At 56.7% G+C, this 19,013-nt stretch overlaps 1 protein-coding gene across 1 annotated transcript; it reads right to left on the reverse strand.

The window, feature by feature from the left end:
- Positions 1–623: 623 nt before the first annotated feature.
- On the reverse strand, positions 624–19,002 carry LOC127478069 (sacsin-like). The gene is given in 7 exon segments (XM_051803210.1): positions 624–13,681; positions 14,154–14,242; positions 14,484–15,816; positions 16,181–16,327; positions 16,620–16,722; positions 16,912–16,999; positions 18,848–19,002. Coding segments are annotated over 7 exon segments (11,886 nt in total). The 5' UTR covers positions 18,871–19,002; the 3' UTR covers positions 624–3,578.
- Between the last annotated feature and the right edge of the window lie 11 nt (positions 19,003–19,013).

Consider the following 19,013-nt stretch of genomic DNA (forward strand, 5'->3'; position numbering starts at 1 on the left):
TCCCACAGCTCCACATCCTGATGTTGAGACTCCAAAGTTGGAGGCAGCACTGCAGCTGGGGTCTCACCTAAGCGAAGCAGAGGGGCAGAATCCCTCCGCTCACCTGTTACCCACTCTATAGGATGAGCGAGCTCAGGACACAGTGGGTTTCTGGTTGCTGGTGCACATGGCCAGGTGCTTCTCATTCACCAACGTCCCCAAGTCCTTCTCTTCAGGGCTGCTCTTAATCCATTTTCTGCCCAAACTGTGCTTGAGATTGCCCTGACCCAGGTCCAGGACCTTGCACTTGGCCTCATACCAACAGAATCACACTATGACTTTGGTGATGGTCTCTGGGCCTATGGCAATGACTCCAGCCCATTGAAACTTCAAGCTCCTCTTGCTGCCTCATGCCTTCTCAAGTCCCCCATGCTCCCCTTGATACAATCTCATCATCCTTGTATTGGGCTGACATAGTTTGAGACCCAAAACCAATTTTTCAAACCCCCACAAATTTGCTAAAATGTTGAGAGAAGTTTTCAGACAGGCAACAGACTCAGCATGGGAAAATTATATCAAAATTTATTGCTAACAGAATAGAAACTATAAAGTAATATATACAACAATACTAACTAATTCTCCTATGATAAAACAATGTATTTACAAACATCACCCCTTCTTCCCCCATAAAGTCCAGGAGGAGAAGAAGTCTCTCCTTCACTCTCAGGGCCACAGCTCCAAATTAATTCTGCGGCACTTGGAAGTGTCTCTTAAGGCAGCATTTCTGATTTGTTGTAGACGAAAAATTTCTTTCTCTCTCCATCAGGGTGCGGGGAGCCTCTCTGACCCCCCCACTGGCCACTTGGTTTCAGCCAAGGGTTCACTCATAGGTTGCAAGTAGGGACAAACTCACCTCACCATGGTCAACATCACGGGTTACAGGGGTTAAAGTTCTGAGTCTCTTCCCAGTTCCGTGGAGGTCCCATTCCTCGGGGAGCAAGCTCTCGGGGAACCTCTCTAAGAGGTCCACCCCTTCCCTAGGCCAAAAGGTTCTGGAGTTTTTGGGTCAGTCCCACCCCAGAAACATTCCAGCTTGCCTTTCTCTCTGGTGCTGCTTCGAGTCTGCTGCCTGAGCTCTGCTGCCTCTGCTGCTTCTGCTTCAGGCACTGCTTTACTCCATGGTGTGCTTGCCACAGGATCCAACCAGCCAATCACCACCCCTCCCCCTGCGGTGAGGGGAGCCGGTGAGGCCAGCCAGAGAACTCCTGGGAAGTTTCTCTCTTTCGCTTTCTGGCTGCTGCATGTCTTAGCTAGGGGCTCAGCTCGGCTTCAGTGCTGCACTTGCCTCGGGCCAAAGCCAGGAGGGGGAAAGCCCTCTGGCCCCTGAGGGGCCCTGCAGCCCCTTTGCTGTCTCTACCCCATGGCTTCTCTAATGCCAACTGCACCAACAAGCTTCTTTTCCGATTTATGAGAATACATCATTTCCGCAGAGGCGTACCAAGCTTCCCATTGGCTCTACACTGGAATTCCACCCCTGGAACTAGCCATCTTCCAGCTCCAGGGGGGGATAATGGGCTCTCAAACCACAACATGGCTTTACATGACCAAGTTTGGGTAGCAGGGGGCTGCAGGGGTGTTCCTTGTTAGAAGACACCAGAAGTTGCCCTCATGTCATGGAGAGCCAGCTTCAGGTGGCTCCAAGATAGAGCTGCTGCTGGCCAAGGCTGAGTCCGTCAGTGATGCTAGTAGTGTCTGCAAGAATGGATTTAAAAAGGGGTAAAAACTGCTGTGGAACGGCAGCTGGGAGGGAGGGAGGGACGAGAAGATGAGAGAGCAACAGCCCTGCAGGCACCAAGGCCAGGGAAGAAGGAGGGGTAGGAGGTACTCCAGGTACTGAAGAAGCCTGGTGAGGCAGAGCAATCCTGCCATGGTGAGGCAGAATTTTGCCCCGTAGCCCATGGAGGTCAGTGGAGGAGCAGATACCCACCTGCAGCCCCATGTGAAGGACCTCACTCCACAGCAGGTGGAGATGCCTTGAAAGAAGCTGCAGCCTGTTAAGAGCCCACACTGGAGTAGGTTCCTGGCGGGGGCTACGCTCTGTGGAGAGGAGTCCATGCAGGAGCAGGACTTGACAGGAGCTGTCACCTGTGGGGGACCCACACTGGAGCAGTGTGTCCCTGAAGGACTGCAACCCATGGAAAGGGACCCAGAGTGGAGCAGTCCTTGGAGAACTGCAGCCTGTGGGAAGGATCCACATGGGAGAAGTTTAGTGCAGGACTGCCTCCCATGGAAGCAGCCTCATGCTGGTGCAGGGAAACAGTGTGAGGAGGAAGGACCAGATGAGACAAAGTGTTATGAGCTGACACCAATCCACATTCTCCATCTCCTGCAGTGGTTAGGGGGAGGAGTTACAAGGACCAGGAGTGAAGCTGAGCCTGGGAAGAAGGGAGGGGTGGGGGAAAGGTGTTTTCAGGTTTGTTCTTATTTCTTATTTTCCTACTCTGTTTAATTGGTAATAAGTTAAATCAATTTCCCCAAGTTGAGTCTGTTCTTACTGTGACAGTAATTGGTGAGTGATCTTCTGACCAATGGGATTTTCCTCTGTCATAAGTTTACTTGTTCTAAAAATCCAAGCAGGAATTTTTCTTTCCCCTGTCCCACTGTAAAAGAAAGATGCTGAACTAACTGGCAGGACCGCATTTCAAGCTGATGCCCCTCTCTAGGGCTGGGGGGGTGATGAGTTTTTTTTTCTTTCCCTCCTCTCCTTGGAAACAGGGACATGGGGCTTTTGTCTTAACTTAGGCAAGGTGTGTGTTGAAAAGGTCCGGGGCTGTTTTGCTCTCGGCTTGGTCATCTGGCTGTTTTCTGGCCTCAGCTTGCCTGCACTCTGCTCTGCCCCCAGCCCAGACCTGCTCAGACTTCGCTGGAGAGGTCTGGCCCACCTGCAGAGGAACTTTTTGGGTAGGGGGTCGCTCTTTTCCCTCCTCTGCTCCCGTATTTTGGCAGTGGTTTGTGCCCATTGACGAAGGGGGGGGGAGGGAAATCCTGGCCACAGCCAGCTGCAGACAGCATGAGTTTTTCATGGGAAGAACCTGCCCTTCTTTCCCCTTTTCCCCTTCCCCTCCTCGGTGTGGGGGGAAAATCTCCATTGTCGGCTTCTCCCGTGCTCTGGGGTTCCTGCTGGCAACACAGAGCGCTGCAGGCTCTGCTGCTCCAGTGATCCAACAGCGCCCCTGCCGACAGTTCTCTAAACCCCTTCATCACCATCTCCACTTTCCACACACCACCAGCCACCCATGACCTCTCCATGTCCTCTGAGTCCACTGTCAGTGAAGGGTCTACCAGCACTGCAACATTTATTATTGTACTTTATTTCCCCTGCTCTCAAGGCATGCCAATGGCACAGGCTACCCCGCAACATCCAGTGGCCTTGCCAATCTACTTCCAAAGCTCTCCTACCAGGCCTGGACAGTCTGAAATTGCTTGTGACAGGCCTGTGGCAAGTCCATGATGAGTCCACAACAGGTCCATGGTGGGTTTCTGGTGGGCCCATGGTGGTCCCTTAGCACAGCTGCCAGTGACCCTCTCTGGGGACATCCTCACTTTCTGCCCACATGGTCCTTCAATGTCCCCAGCACTTTCTGTGCCTGCTTCAGGACCTCCTCTTCATCCACACTGGGGAAGGCCTCGCTGGGGGTCATGGGGAAAGGGTGGTAATTTGGGTACTGTGTGGCCTTTCCATCCATGCCCTGTTTACATAACCACTGCATGTCCAGTACCAGGCCCCCCAGTTCTGGCTCTTTCGCCTCCAGCCATTTGGCAAGGCCCATCAGCCCTCCCAGGCCCTCAAAGGCTTCACCACGGCAAAGTACAGCAGCCACCAGTGCCTTCTCCAGGGCCTGGTGCACTTTGAAGAGGACCCAGTTGGGGCAGCAGCGCCGAATGTCATTGTGGGCTGCCTGCAGGTCACTCATGGCCTGACGCAGCCACCGTAGGGCCTCGGGGATGGACGGAGTCAGGGCCATGGGCTCCTCAGTGCTCAGCCTGGAGCCACAACCTTTCTGTCCCCAGTGGTTCTGGGCAGTGCTCACAGGTTCGTACTGGACGCAGAGCTCCTGCAACACCTTTGGCCACCTGACATCATGCAGTGGCCTCAAGGCTGCAAGGCCGGGATCCACATCGCCACTCACCTTCCATGGCTTCCCCTCTGCCACAGCCTCCTCCTGCAGCCTCTTCTCCAGCTCTGGTGCAGCACCCACCAGTGCCACATTGTTCTCCTCCATAACAAAGGCCACATCCTGTGGCTCCTGGCAGACTAGCATTTCACGCAGCACGGACAAGGCAGATGCCTCCAACTGTCCACCCAGCATGTTATTGATCTCCTGTGCTAGTGTCTCCAGGACCCTCAGCTGGTACCGGTTCAGCACCATCTCTGCATGCCGGATGTAGAGGAGCCGCTGGGCACCACCTGACAGGCACACATGGATGACCTGTGACTGGGAGCTGCCCTCCACCTTTGTCCCATTGTGGAGCAGCACAGTGCAGATGTTCTCACAGCACTGCACTTTCAGCTGCTCCACTGCAAAGCCACCATCCCCGTCCACTCCCATCACAGCCTTGTGGCTCTGCCACTGGAGCAGGGACACCAGCCCCAATCTAAACCATGGTGATACCAGGAGAGTCTGCAGACGCCTCTGCCCAGGGCAGTGAGAGCCATAGCGACATGGACATGGACTGCCCTCCTCCAGCTGCTGCTCTGTCACCTCTGAGAGTGCCCGTGGCCGCAGGTGTGGTGGTAGCATTTGCAGCAGCCACCTGGCATTACATCCTGTCACTGGCAGGTCAGCCATGAACAAAAAGGTCTTCTTCAGGGCCTGAGCAGTCTCTGAGGGCAGGCAGTCATTGAAGCACAGCCTGTGGGATGGCTCTAGGCAGTCAGCAGTGCTCAGTAGGTACAGCTTAGCCACAGCAGAACAATCAGGGGGCTCTGGTGCCTCCCGCAGCAGCTGGAAGAAGTGCCGTGTGGCCAGCAGGACCACCTTCTTCTGAACACTAGTGAGGGTCCCACTGACATGGCTCTCCTGGTAGATTTGGGCCAGGACATGGCTGTAGTGAGTCAGTGTGGGGAACGTCACTACCCCAAGGTGTTGCAGGAGGTCTCCAAAGACAGCCACATGTGGGTCAGGCTTGAGGAGGTAGGGGTAAAAGTCAGCCTCATCTGGGAGCGATGTCACCACTTGCCATGGCCTGGCCATGTCTCCTGACTTGGTCAGCACCACAGGCAGCTCAGCAAGGTGCTCTGCATCCACCTCCTTCAGACGAGTCTGCAAGAAGCTGTACATGTTCTGGAGCACTTTGGCCCGTGTGATCACCTGTTGTGGCGTCTGGCAGGCTGCCCTGCACACATGCTCCAGGTTGGTCACCACCAGGGCAGTGGGTACCTCTACAAGGACTCCCATGGCCTTCAGGAACTTCTTCTCGAGTTCAAGGGACTCTGGCAGAATGGTGGCTGATGTCCACAGCAGCTCAGCCACATTTTGGCAGTGGTAAATGCTGCCCTTCAGGGCCACAGGCTTAATGCAGGTTGCAAAAGGGGGATGGAGGTTGCTCAAGCTTTGGGGGATGGCCAGTGGAGGCAGGAAGTGGATTGAGGCAATTTGCTCTGGGAAACCTGCTGATTCAGTATTTTCCAACAGGGTTTCAAGCTCTTTGAGCATCTCCTCCTGTCGCTTCAGCAGATTTGCAGTGTGGCAGGTAGCCTGAGCAGCTTCATGCTCTATCTCCTGGGCCAGTGCCACAAAATCCTCTACAGAGAGACTGGTGCGGACACCTGCCTCTAACAGAAACTCTTCAACTGCCAAATTCATCCCTAGCTCCTTAAAGAAAGATTTAGGCACAAAGCGGTTTTGGAGCCCCAGAGTGCGGAAGGAGGGCGCATTGATGTAAAAGTAGGAGGCTAAGCGCAGTGTACCACGGGCATCAGGTATAAAGGGCACATTCTGAAATGCTGCCACAACAGCCTTCCTGGTCTGACTATCACAGATGGGTTGCAGGACAAAGAACAACCGTACAGCTTCCATAAGGTCTTGTTGAGTGAGCTGGGACAGCCGGGGTAGCACCACGGTGATGAAGAGCTTTCGGTCATCAGTGTCCTCCCATTTCAAATCCTTGGCCAGCCGCTTGTGGATTGGGTCTGATGTGAGCAGCACCGTGTCTTTGTCCAGGTTGTACAGGGCTTGGGCACCCAGGGGCACTTCCAGGTACTGTCTGTGGAGCAACAGTACCTTGCGGTAGGCAGCCACTGCTACATAGCCCCCACCAAATTTCCGGAAGAGAGGCAGGAGCCGGAGCTGCTCCAGTGCACACGAATCCAGCTTTCCCTGCACAAAGCACAGCAGAGTAGTCACATGCTCCTCCTTTAAGTCCCCCCAGCAAAGATCAGCTCCAGTGTCTGCCAGGTGGGCCACTACAGCCCTGGGCTCTGTGACCTGCAGTGCCCTTGGCTTCAAGCAGAGGTGGGCAAAATCAAAGGGTAGCAGGGACCGCTGGAGCATAGGGATGCCCAGTTTGTGCAGCACCTTTTCCACTTCTGAGTGACAGTTAAAAAGAACTCTGGAGAGGGAGGATAGTGGCACTAGGTGCTTTGAGTCTGTCTTATTCCCCTGAATAGGCAGCACTGCCATGTCCTGGAGATGATCCATGAATGACTTCATGTTTGCATCCAACTCCACTGAGGCCTTTCCCTGTGTGTGGACAAAACTGTCAAAGAAGGTCCACAGTCCCTTGAGCCACTTTTCCCCCTCTGGGGTCCACTTCAGCTGACCCAGTGCCTCCTGGATGAGTGGTGTGGCTTCTGGGAGGCCAAGCTCCTTCACAAAGCAAGGTGGGATCCAATCAGGAACACACTTTTGGGCAAAGCGGTGCTTGTGGTGGGGGAAGAGGTGGGCAAAGGAGTTCTTGAAGACTGGATGACGGACGCTGAGAGTATTCAGATAACCATCTTGTGTGGCTAGCAAGGGCAAGCCTTCCAGTTCTTCCTTGTCCACATCCTTGGGAGCACCGTGGGAGTACCTGCTCCATCCTGCTAAGTACTTCAGCAGGATGGAGCAGCTCTCCGGGGTCCCCAGGGATGTCTCAGCCACCTTGCAAGGCACAGGCAGAGCCAGGGCCTTGAGGAAGCACTGGACAGAGGCGCGGCTTAAGGCAGCAGCGCTCACCTGGGCTTCAATGAACTGCTCATGGATCTGCCGCAAGTGGGTGAATGCTGGAACCAGTTTCATGTTCAGGTGCTGCAGCACCTTCTGAACATCTGGGTCTGGCGTCACCTCAAGAAAGTATGGCTCTGTTAGCACATCCTTTCCACCTGGAGATGCCCAGGTTATTGTCACCGTGCTGCCAGGTGACTTCTCGTGGTACACAGGCACCAGGGGCAGGCGTGCATGACTCAGGTGCTTATAGACCTCCCTCACCATGTCCTGAAAGATAGGGAGCACCCTTGTCACAATAGGGAAAAACCGGAGGAAGTGTAAGTCCAGGTGCTGCTGGCAGAGATTCAGGGACTTGTACCGGAGCTCTTCTGGCCCCAAGGCTTTCCACTGCCTGGTGAGAAAGTCACAGTATAGTGGAACCACCAAGTGCCGGAGCAAGAAGTCATTCCAGGCTGCCTCTGTGCAGCCTTTGTCCCAGCGAAGACTGCGTCTGGCTGCATCCACAGAGAAGTTGGCATTGATGTGCACAGGCAGCCCAGTTTTCAACGGCAGTGGGAGGGTACAGAAAGCTTTGCCTGTGATTGTGTTCAATGGCTCCAGGCAGGCAGCCACAGCCCCATAGGGCAGACACTCAAGCACCGGAGACTCCTCAGCCCCCTTCTGCACCCCAATTTGGGAGATCACCCTCCACACAGTTCTGGTCTTGGTCTTGCTGTTTTTGACTTTCATGATATAGGAGACAGAGGTGGGGCCGTTCCCATCCATGGCGTAGCTTAATCTTGCTTGAAAACCCCGTCTCAGCTCTGCATCACCATCTGTGAGCTCTGTTGTCACCCGCAGCCTCTCCACCAACTGTTTCCCATCTGGGAGGATCTCAGAGAAGACCACAGTGTGGATATGTCGGAGGAAGAGCACCAAATCCTCACCTTCCTCAGCCAGTGTTTCCTCTATGTTCACAAGGTCTTGGTCTCGCACGACCATGTCAGACACCCTGGAGTTGGGAGCCTCAGCTGCAGTGCGGAGTGGCAGCCGGAAAAGGACACCCTGACTCAGGTTGAAGAGGGAGGGTAGGAAGGTGTCATAAACATCTGGAAAATTCTTCTTGAATTCAGGGTTGACAGCGAACATCCCACCAGGCTTCTCAGCTGTGGCTATGGGCACGTAGTAGAGATGGGGGTCAGAGACACACAGGGCACTGTCTCCAGTCAGGAAGGCTGGGCAGTCAGTAAAGTGGAAGACAGTGTTGAAGCCAAGGCCATATTTGCCTGTGACATCCTGCCGGCCTTGCTTGCCACCCACCCCCAGACGCTGAATGCCTTCAATGTCCTGCTGCTGGAAGGGCCTGTCATTGTAGATGCAGAGGGCAGGGCCCTGCAGGACGTTCCATTTCTCACTGAAAGTGGCTTTCACTGGGTGCTGCCGGCGGTCCCACACAAAGTGCACAAGCCCTGCACCAGCATCATCTGCATTCTGGAGCACCTCTTTCACCATATCAGAAACCGATGCTGGGTACTCCTTTAAGATGTTCTTCAGACGTGTTGGCAAGTCTTCACGGGCACCAAATGGCTGTGCCCAGAGGGTCAGGTCATCAGTGATGAGCTGACTCCTCTCCAGTGCTCGGTGAAGTGTGGTAGGCACCCCACAGCGCAGGGCTGCAGCTCGGGACAGCTGTTTATGGCACAGGAGGACATCTCTGTCCAATTGCATCCATGGTGTATCATTGAAGTGAAGCTTGTCCTGTGGACGCAAAATGCCCTCCTCATCAGGCAGAAAGAGTCGCTGGGTCTGGTAGGCATCTGGCTTGTTGCCATCTTCCATCAAGCCACAAGACACCAGCCGCAAGGCCAGAGCCAGCTCCAGGGCAGGCAGCGGCTTTCCAACATGTGTCTCTGCCAGGGTGCAGAGCACTCGGGCATAATCATCCCAGGTGAAGGTGTGGCGCAGCCCCACACACTCCCAGAGTTGGCCATAGCACTTGTATTGCTTTTGGAGCTGATGAAGGTATGGGACAGCGTCAAATGACAGTGTCTCAGCCACAGCTGTGACTGGCACAAAATGGGAGCCCACCAAGATGAAGGGTTCCCCTTGGGCCACTGCAGAAGCCACTTCATCCCAGCTGGAGTGACCTTTCTGGAGCAGCATGTTCAGGTGCTTGTAGCAGCAGTTGGTGCTGTCCTGCAGGTTCTCCAAAGGAAGAGAGTTGGAGCTACAGCTCAGTGCCTGCAGCTGCTTAAGGACTGTAGCTGATGGTATCTGCCGGTCCAGTCCCAAGAAGGATATAACCTCCCTGGGGAGACTGAAGTTTTCCCCCAGTGCTTTAGGAGCCAAGATAGGGTGAATGAGTCCCACTAGTGGGGCATGGAGGTGATGGTAGAGCTGGGCAGCTGGCAACAGCACATGTTCACCAGAGGGCAGTGTACCAGGGAGGAAGGGCACAGTCTGGAAAGCAACCTGCAGGGTATTGTTCACTCTCTCCTTCACTGCATCCTGAAGCAGCTCAAGGATACAGGCAGCCCTCTGGCAGCCTTGAGCACGATTCTTGGTCCAGACAAGCTGCACGGTCTTTGCCCGCTCCAGCAGCTCTGGCAGGGCCATTGTGTTCTTCACCATGCCCAGCCTCTCCAGTTGGTTTAGTCTCTCTGGGGAAAGGAAGGCATTCCCAGTGGGGAAGCACCCATCCTTAGGGTCATATAAAGGGGCAGCACGGCCTCTGGGATGCACCAAGCGATTGATGAGCTGCAGGTGGCCATGAGGGGTGGCAGGAATGCAGGGCACTGTCTGCAGCACTTTGTCCACATCATCATGGGCCATATCCAGTGCATGGAGAAGCAGTGGGTTCCGGTCAACAGCAGAGAGCTTTTCCAAGTTGGGAAGCACGAGATCACAGTAAAAGCGGGGCCAGTCATAGGTGCCAGCATCCACTGCCTTCCCAAGGCCCTTCTGCACATGCTCTGGCAAGGCCACAGCTAACAGGGGATGGGGCACAGTGGTGGCAAAGACACGCTTCGCCACATCACCCAGCTTGGGGTGTCTGTCCACATTCTGGTGTAAGAAGCAGGCATCCTGCAGTGAGCACCATGAGCAGCCATCAGAAAAGAGCCTGGGGCCATTCCTGGCTGCCACAGCATGGTAGAAACCAGTCACGGCCTCTGTAAAGGGGTAACGGGCAGTGTTAAAGTCTGGCCAGAAGAGATGATACTCATAGTTCTTCAACTCACCTGCCTCATGCATGGCACGGAGGTGGTCTAGTGCCTGGAGCCAGGCAATCGGCACAGCATTGCGGAGCAGCAGCCGGTTCCACTTACCCCGCTCCGCGGTGTCCCACAGCCCCTTGCGGTTTGAGAGGATGCTGAAGGCCCCATGCACATGGATTGGTAGCCCTGAGATGACTGGTATGGGAAGGTGGCAGAAGACTTGCCCCTTCTCGCCATCCAGGCGCGGTACCCACTTGCCATCTTCAGTAAGGGTAAGGGGAAGGCCCACACCAGCCATGGGATGTGGAGGACAGAGTCCTGCCCGTGTGTCCTGGTGAAACAATTCCAGCAGTTCCCCATTACCCTGACACACCAAAACCAAGTAGTGCCGTATGGTCTTGGATTCCTCCTCGCAGGCTGAGAGCTGCTCAATGGCCGCCCAGCCTGGGGGGTCCCCAGGGGACACCAAGTCTTGGATCTCCTTTTGCCGCAGTGTGGCCAGAGGTATGGTATTCTCTGCAGAGGAGGCCATGTCTGGCAGCATCTCCAAGGACAGCTCCCTCACCTTCTTCAGGAAGAGCAGCAGGAGCCAGTTAGAACCAAGGAAACCAGTGCCAAGGGACTGGATGCGCTCTGTACCAAAGGCCTCTGAGCAAATCTGCGATGTAATGGCTTCCTCTTCAGTGCGAAAAGGCAGGCGGAAAAGGCTCCCTAGAAAGGGTCCTGGCTCAGGCAGGCAGCACCCAAAGATACCATGGTAGGGCTGGAACTGCTCAGCAAAGACACGGAGGATGCGTGGTCGGCTGGAGAAGTCCAGGCGGATGCCAGGGCAGCCGGCCCTGGGGATGTGTTTGCCCAGATGGGTGCCATTGGGATCAAAGATGAGCAGTGTCTCCCCACTCAGCACTGCTGGCACATCTGTGATACGGTAGACAGAGCTGAAGCCCAGCCCAAAGCGCCCAATCCGGCCTGCCTGCCCCTCCTTTGTAGCAGCCCCAATCCGCGTGATGTTACGGAGGTCATCCTCTGTGAACAGGGCATTGTTGTAGACCCAGAGGGCTGGGCCGTGGCAGGCAACCATGCCTGGGTCTAGCAGCCCAGAGGTGGCCTTTCTGCAGCACCGGAGGTCCAGGAGGAAGCGGCACACAGTAGCTCCGGCATCCTCTGCATTCTGGACCATCTCTGTGAAGAGGTCGCTCTCTTCGCCATACTCCCGGAGGATGTTGCGGAGGCGTAAGGTGATGGGCTCCGAGGGGCCACAGGCTGTGAATGGCTCTGGCCCCAGCACCCGCATACTGAGTAGCTCTGCACCAAGGAATATGGCTGTGCTGGATGGTACTGCCTCATGCACCACCTCCTGAACATCCTCCTCATCGTCCAGCTCCATGTCTAGGTACACGGTAGAAGCAGCTGGGCAAAGGGCAAAGCCTGAGCCCTCCGGAATCCTCACAGGAACCGGCACGGTGCCCTCGCCCTGGTGCCCCCGACTCTTCAGCCACTCCAGGACAGCTACGACCACCTGCAACTCTGTGGCAGTGCCCGCTCTGGAGCTGCGTGTGTTTATGTCCTGCCTCAGGTAGCGCAGGGCTGACACTGCCCTCTCCTCACTCACCCCCACCGCCACCCCCCAAGCACTGAAGAGGCAGCTGTAGGGCAGGAAGTCAGGGGGCACGCGGGGCACCAGCATCCCCAGCTCCAGCTCCTCAGGATAGCCCAGCACGGCATCACGTGGCAGGACAAATCCAGACCCAGTCCACACCACAGCATCATCCGGGGCGGTCCTAAAGACCTCCAGGTTTTCTTGCATGTGCCAGTAAATGGGCTGGAGAGCGGAACCCACCTTATCCATGTTCCCATGCCCTGCCAGCTTTCTCAGCTGCTCCCACACTCTCTCTGGTGGTGGAGTCTGGCTCAGCCCCAGCTCTTTCTCTGCCTCTGGCAAAAAGGCATCAGTCAGGGGCATGGCAAGCCCCACTAGGCACTGGTACTGAGTGGATCGCAGCTCCCTGGGCGGCAGGAAAGGTTGCCCAGGCATTCCAGTGCACTTGGAGCAAGGCACCCATGGCAGGGCCTGAAGCCTCTGGAGCTCTGCAGCACTGAAGCCAGTCAGTGCCTTGGGGAGGTTGCAGACCTTGATCAGTGCCTCAGCCCTGTCCAGAGCCACTGTGTCACCCTGACTCACTTTTGCTGCAGCCGAGAGGATGTCTGAAGGCAGCAGACACCCCTCACCGTGCCACAAGCCCAGGGCCCTCAAGGCACGGAGGACAGAGAGACTGTGGAAGGCAGCAGGAGGAAAGCGCTCAGGTCCCAGCAGCGCCTGCAAAGTGCTGTCGCAGGGGTCGTAGAGGTCTCATGGGCAGGCAGGGCCATTGGGGGTCTCCAGGAAGGCCAGCTCACTGCAGGCTTGCCGGAGCAGGGGGCTCTGTGCAAAGGCAACCTCTCCGTGCTGCAGCACCCACAGTAGCAGAGCCTGTGTCTCAGTCGCCCGCCCCTCATAGGCGCCTTGGGCCACGGCTTTGATGGCCTTCAGCATAACGTGGGTTGCACTGATGAGGGGCCTCTGGAGCCTCCCAAGGAGCTGCTGGTCAGCTTCATCTCGGCACTGCAACATGGCCTCCGGCAGAAGCACATCTCTGGGCATCTCCAGCTCTGGCTCCAGCATCGGGGTGGCATTAGCCGGTACCAACTCCGTGGGCTGTGGGGTGGCCAAGTAGGGCAGTGGCATAAAGAGAGGCAGAGCAGCCAAGGTGGCCCTGTCCTGCTCTGTCAGGGATGGGACATCTGCCAGGTAGAGCCGGAGGGTGACCACATCCACATCAGGCAGTGAGGCCATGCGGGAGGCCACTGCTACAACCCCCTGCCTGCCCAGGGCTCGCAAGGCATTGAGGGGGGATGGAGGCAGGACGTAGCGGGACAGGGAGCGGTGCCACATGCCCGGTGGCACCACTGGGCAACCCAGGACCTCCAGTACAGAGGCCACAGCAGGTGGCAGGTGCTGGTCCTCCCATGCCTGGAAAATGAGACTGGACTCAGGTATAAGCAGAGCCAGACAGATACTGGGGGCATCCAGTGGGGACAGGGATATGAGAGGAAGCCCCTCCAGCGGGCCCAGGTCTTCCACGTGGTGGGCCAGGAATTGCCACAGGGCTGGGAACCAGGAGGCTGGGGGCTGGGGAGGTCCTTGGGCCGGGCACCAGTTCACTGGGGTTGAAGACTGGGATGTCCAGGTGGGGGGCAGAGCCAAGCGCAGGGTCTGTACAGTCACAGCTGGGTCCAGCAGAACCAGGTTGGGGAAGAGACCTGTGTGCAAGAGGTAGAGGCTGGACTAGAAGCACATGGGACCTGGGACCTGACAGGGGGACCCAGGATGTGGGGGAAAGAGCCTGAGATCTGCAGGGGATGGGTGGCCCCCCATACTGGAGATGGGAGGACCTGGGTTCTGGAGGGATAGTGGATACCCTGAATAGGAGGACAGTAAAACCCCAGACTGGTGGAGATAAAGGAAATCTGAGAAAGAAAAGAGGTGTTAGGGGGACCAGTATTAGGGGGCACTGGTCTTCAGATGAGGAACACAAAGACACCCAGAATCCAAGGGAGCACAGGGGGGACAGGGGAATGTGGGAAGAACAGCAAGGACAGTGGAGTCCCCAGAGACACAGGGAGATACAGGGAGATACTGGGGCTGCAGAGGAGCCCCAGGCTATACGAGGGTGTTGGTGTTTAGACGGCAACCAGGGGACCGAAGATAGTCCAGGGCCCCCCCCTCTCTTACCTGTCTTGGCAATGCCTCGCAGGAGGCTGTCCAAGCCCAGCTCCAGGTCTGAAGGCAGGAAGGACCCCATCAGGCCAGGCAGGAGCTCCCTGTGGGGACAAAGAGTGGTGCTGGGGGACTAGAGGGGTAATGGGGGGCAGGTAGCTTCCTAGACACCTGCTTCAGCTCCCACTTGGTGACACCAGGTGAGAAGAGGGCAGTGAGGATCCCAAATGTCCAGGTTCAGCTGTGGTCCCCCTTTCCAGCTCAAGAGTGGGAGCTGCACCTCTGGGCAACTGGCTCTCCTGTCCGCTCCACAGGGAATGGGGCTGCCAGGGGTTGAGGGCTTACCTGGGGCAGTCGGATGTGTCCGCGTAGACAATGGTTGATGCAGTTCCAAAGGCCACGAAGGTCCCATCAGCGCGAGGCAGGAGGGGGAGACCCCGGAGCTCAGCATGGCACCCATCCCCGACCACGTAACGCAGCAGGGAGAGACGGTCGGCAGCTGGGAGGTCGATGGCCCCATGGCGCCGCAGCACCTCCCACACATGTCCCGCTGTGGCCTCCCGCATGCCCTTCGGCATCGCCAAAGCCAGCGCCCTCCACACGTGGGCTGGGACCTCAGCCAACGGCTCCCCAGCTGCCACCAGCAAGGCCCGGACTGCCTTCTGTGCAGCCACGTCCCCCACAGCCTCTGGCAGCAGCACAGCCTCAGGCGCCCGCAGATGCCCTGCCACCCCCTCTGCAGCTGGCACCAGGAGAGGGGCAGCTGCCAGTTCCTGGCAGACACGGGTCACCAGGCTGCAGATCCGGCCAGAGCTTGGCATGCACTCAGGGTCTGGCCAGATGCCGTAGACATCTGTGCCAGGTAGAGCCATGGCCACAGCGGCCAAGTGGCTGTAGACCCGGGGCAGGAGGTCAAGCAGCAACAGGGCGTTCCAGCAGGCATCTTCCTCGCCCTTCTCACCCTGCTCAGGCCAGCGGAGGTGGCGGCGGTCATCAGAGAGGGCGAAGGGAGCACTGACATGGACGGGTAGCCCCGTGGCCATCTCGTCAGTGGCTGGCAGGGGCAGGAAGCAGCAGAGCCGCCCTTGGCAGGGTCCACGGAGGGGGCGTGCCAGGCTCAGCTCTGGGCAGCACCCTAGCCCTGTGCCCAGTGCCATGACTGGCCCCTCTGTGGCCCTGCCTGTGGCTACCAGCCACTCGCTCACGTCACCCACCCCATTCCCATGCAAGGCCACCAGGCACCACGCCAGACTCAGCCCCTCATCCCCTGATGGCACTGGGACAGGGAGAGGCTGAGGGGATGCCACAAGAGTCCCCATGAGTGTCTGGACCCCATCAGGGGCCACACGGTGCAGGGCCACACGGCGGACATGGCGGAGGAAGAGGAGGGCAAGAGGGCCATCAGTGAGGAATGTCTGGATGAGGCTGCAAATGCGCTCAGGATCGGAGACCCCTGCAGCGATTTCTGAGGGTTGCCGGCGAAGGGGAAAGCGGAAGAGGGTGCCCTAGGGAGAGGCACGGTGTTGTCCCACAGCTTCCAGTCCAGCCCAGAAGGGCTCGAAAAGGCCGGGAAAGTCCTGAGCTGCAGAGATGTCCCAGCGCTTGCCAGCACCTGGCAGCACCCGGCATTCGGGGTCCAGCACCCCCAAGTATGGGGGGCTCAACACACCTGGCAGGTCTGGAGACATGAGAACCATGAGGCCTTCACAGGGATGACATGGACACCACTGCCTCCCCAGATCATCCTAACCTATCAGTAACCCAAAGGCCCATCCAATACTCCCATCTCTACAGTGCTTCCCATGATCCAAAGCCTAATCCCAATTCATCAGCTCTCCCTCCGTTTTCTGCTGTTGCTCTGCCCTCCACTGCCACCTAGCCTCCCTTCAGCCTCCTGGTGCTTCAGATTTCCTCACTTCACACTGCCCTCCATTTTGCATACCTCACTACCCCCCAGTTCTCCCCCGCTCCTATAGTTCAGAACCTCCAGTAAAACCCATGTCCCCAGTTCAATCACAGTTGAGGTTTCCGGTGCTACTCACCAGTGAGGTGGTAGACAGAAGTGAAGCCCAAGCCGAAGCGCCCCACAGTGTGGGGATCCTCCCGCTTGTGCGACACCCCTGGGCGCTGAATCCCTGTCCAGTCCTGAGGTGACATCACAGCATCATTGTAGGCCAGGAGAGCTGGGCCTGGTGACCAGGACCATGAGTTAGGGGAGAACTGGGACATGTAGGGGGCTCTGTGACCCAGACTCAGTGTTCCCACAATCTCAGTCCCATGAAATGCTCCTAAGTACCACTGAGTCTTCCCAGTACCCTTCAGTGACCTCAGAACATCCCAAAACCCCTCATCAGCTCCAGTTCCCCCAGTTCCCTGATCATTCTTCAATTCTTCACCAATATCACCCAGTCCGTCCCAGCATCAGCCAGTGCCACCCCAGTGCTTCATCTGGTCTCTCCCAGTGCCCATAGCACCTCTCACCCTGGGTGCCCTCCAGTCCCCCTCCGTTGATGCTGAATTCTCGCTCATCGGACACAAACACGACCTCTTTAGCGCCAGCATCATCCGCATTCTGCACCAGCTCCTGGAATTAAGAATGAGTGCATGGTCACCTGGGCTGTCCCAGGCCCATGAGAAAAGCACTGACCTTCTCTAGCTGGGAACCAAGGTCCTGGAACTGGTGCTGGGCAAGGACCAACTGCCCCCACTGCCTGGGTTGGTCTGCCCAGCTGGGCAGGAGAGTCTGGATAGGTGGGTTCCCTGGGAGTCTCACCTTGAGGATTTGCCCCCCATCTGGGTACTTCTGCAGGATGCTGTGCAGGTAATCAAGGAAGACGGGTGCCTGCTGGCAGAAAGTCTCCCTGTAAAGCAGAGAGAAGGGGAAAGAGTGTGGGGGAGGGTGCGTAACCAGGACTCTATGTCCTCCTTGAATCCCCCAGATGTCCCCTTCCTCGGAGTCAAGGACCCCATCTTTTCCCAGGACTCTCTGAAACAACCACCTCCAAGGACTACACCCACACTTTCCCAGGGTCCCCACCTCTTCCTGGAATGCTCCAATGTCCTGGTTTTGGCTGGGATAGAGTTAATTTTCTTCCCAGTGCTGTGTTTGGGATTTGGCAGGAGAACAATGCTGGTAACACACTGATGCTGGAACTGGTGTTCAGTCATGCTTATTCCAAGTCAAGGACTTTTCAGTGTCCCATGTGTCAGAGACTGAAGTGTTTGATGATTTATGCATTCTAGGAGACTTTTGCAGGCTTTTGACTTTTTGATGGGCAACTGGGCCCATCCCCCCTCCTCCAGCACAGATGTCAAGCCCAAAAAGGCGGGAAGAGCTGAGCTTGCAGGCTTTTGACTGTTGCACTGTACCTCTGATGGCCCATAGAAGCCCATCCCCCCTCGCCAGTCGGGAAAAGGGCGGGAACCAGGCCAGACACAGCAGCTCTTGCGCAGGGCCCAGGGAGAGGTTGGAGGCAGGAGGCATGGCCCGTGACACTGATCATGGATATGATAATTCATAACTTCTTGGAGTGTGGGGGCTTCCCTCCTTCACCCCCAGCAGATCAAGGCCACCACTTCAACTGACAGACATGGAAGCTGCAACTATCAAATTTCATCGCTGGACCCCGTGGGTGGTGACTATGGACATCTGTCCACTCTCAGCTTTTCTTTCCCTTACTCTCCCTTGCTCTTATCCCGCCTTTCTCTCCCCTATGCATTTTTCTCCTCCCCAGAAAGGTTATGACAGCACCCAAAAATGTTAACTTACCTCTTGATTCAAAATTGTTAAAATAAATCTTATCAATATATGTTTTCATACACCGATTATTTAGTGTCGTTTCCCTTTAATCCACCCCAAAGGAATTTTTGATAAAACCTGGGTTACCCCCTCCCCCCTCTTTTCCTGGGGCGGGTCGTAACACCATGCTCTGCCAGCGAGGGGGGAGCATGGCCAGAAGAGCCGACTCAAACTGGTTGGGCGCTAAGAAAACTGTCATGGTTTAATCCCAGCTGGGAACTCAGTCCCAAGCAGCCGCTCGCTGCTCCCAGTAGGATGGGGAGGAGAATCAGGAAAAGCTAAAACCTGTGGTTTTTAGCTGATATTAGTGCTACTACTAATAGTAACGAAAGGGGGAGAGAGAGAAACAAAACCCAAGATAAACCAGTAATGTCCAACAGTCACTCACCACCCCTCTGATCCATGCCCAGCCCGTACCCCAGCAGTGACCAGCGGCTCCCGGACACCCCACCACTACCACTCTGTTTCTACACTGGGCAGGAGGTTTTGTGATACAGAACTTCCCTCAGGCCAGTTCGGATTGGTTCTCCTGGCCATGCTCCCCCCTCAGTGGCAGAGCATAGGACACTGAAAAGTCCTTGACTTGGAGTAAGCACGACTGAACACCAATTCCAGCATGTGTGCTACCAGCGTTGTTCTCCTGCCCAATCCCAAGCACAGTGCTGGACCAGCTTCTGGGAAGAAAATTAACTCTATCCCAGCCAAAATCAAGACATTCAGCAACCCGGAAACTCCCTCCCTGCAAGCCCTGACCCTCGCAGTCCCCACCTCCCTCAGTCACCCTTCAGCTCTCCCTGAACTCCTGGTCTCACCAACAGCCCCCTGCGACCCCTGCAACGCTCCAGCCACCCCTTGTGTCCCCCCACAAGCACCCAGTGAAACCTCAGTGACAAGCCCCAGACCGACTCACGCCTTTGGCTGCCTGAGGGCCATGAGGGACGCCCGGCGCCACTGCCCGGTGCCACTGCCCGGTGCCGCTGCCGTATATGCACTGTCCCGGTGCCGGTGCCGCTGCCGTATATCCACCGTCCCGGTCCGCCTCTCGCTCCCTGGCACTGGCCCCGCCTCCCGGCTCA

The sequence above is a fragment of the Manacus candei genome, unplaced genomic scaffold, assembly GCF_025592945.1.
Source record: "Manacus candei isolate 608988 ecotype Guabito, Panama unplaced genomic scaffold, ASM2559294v1 h1tg000057l, whole genome shotgun sequence".
Lineage (NCBI taxonomy): Eukaryota > Metazoa > Chordata > Aves > Passeriformes > Pipridae > Manacus > Manacus candei.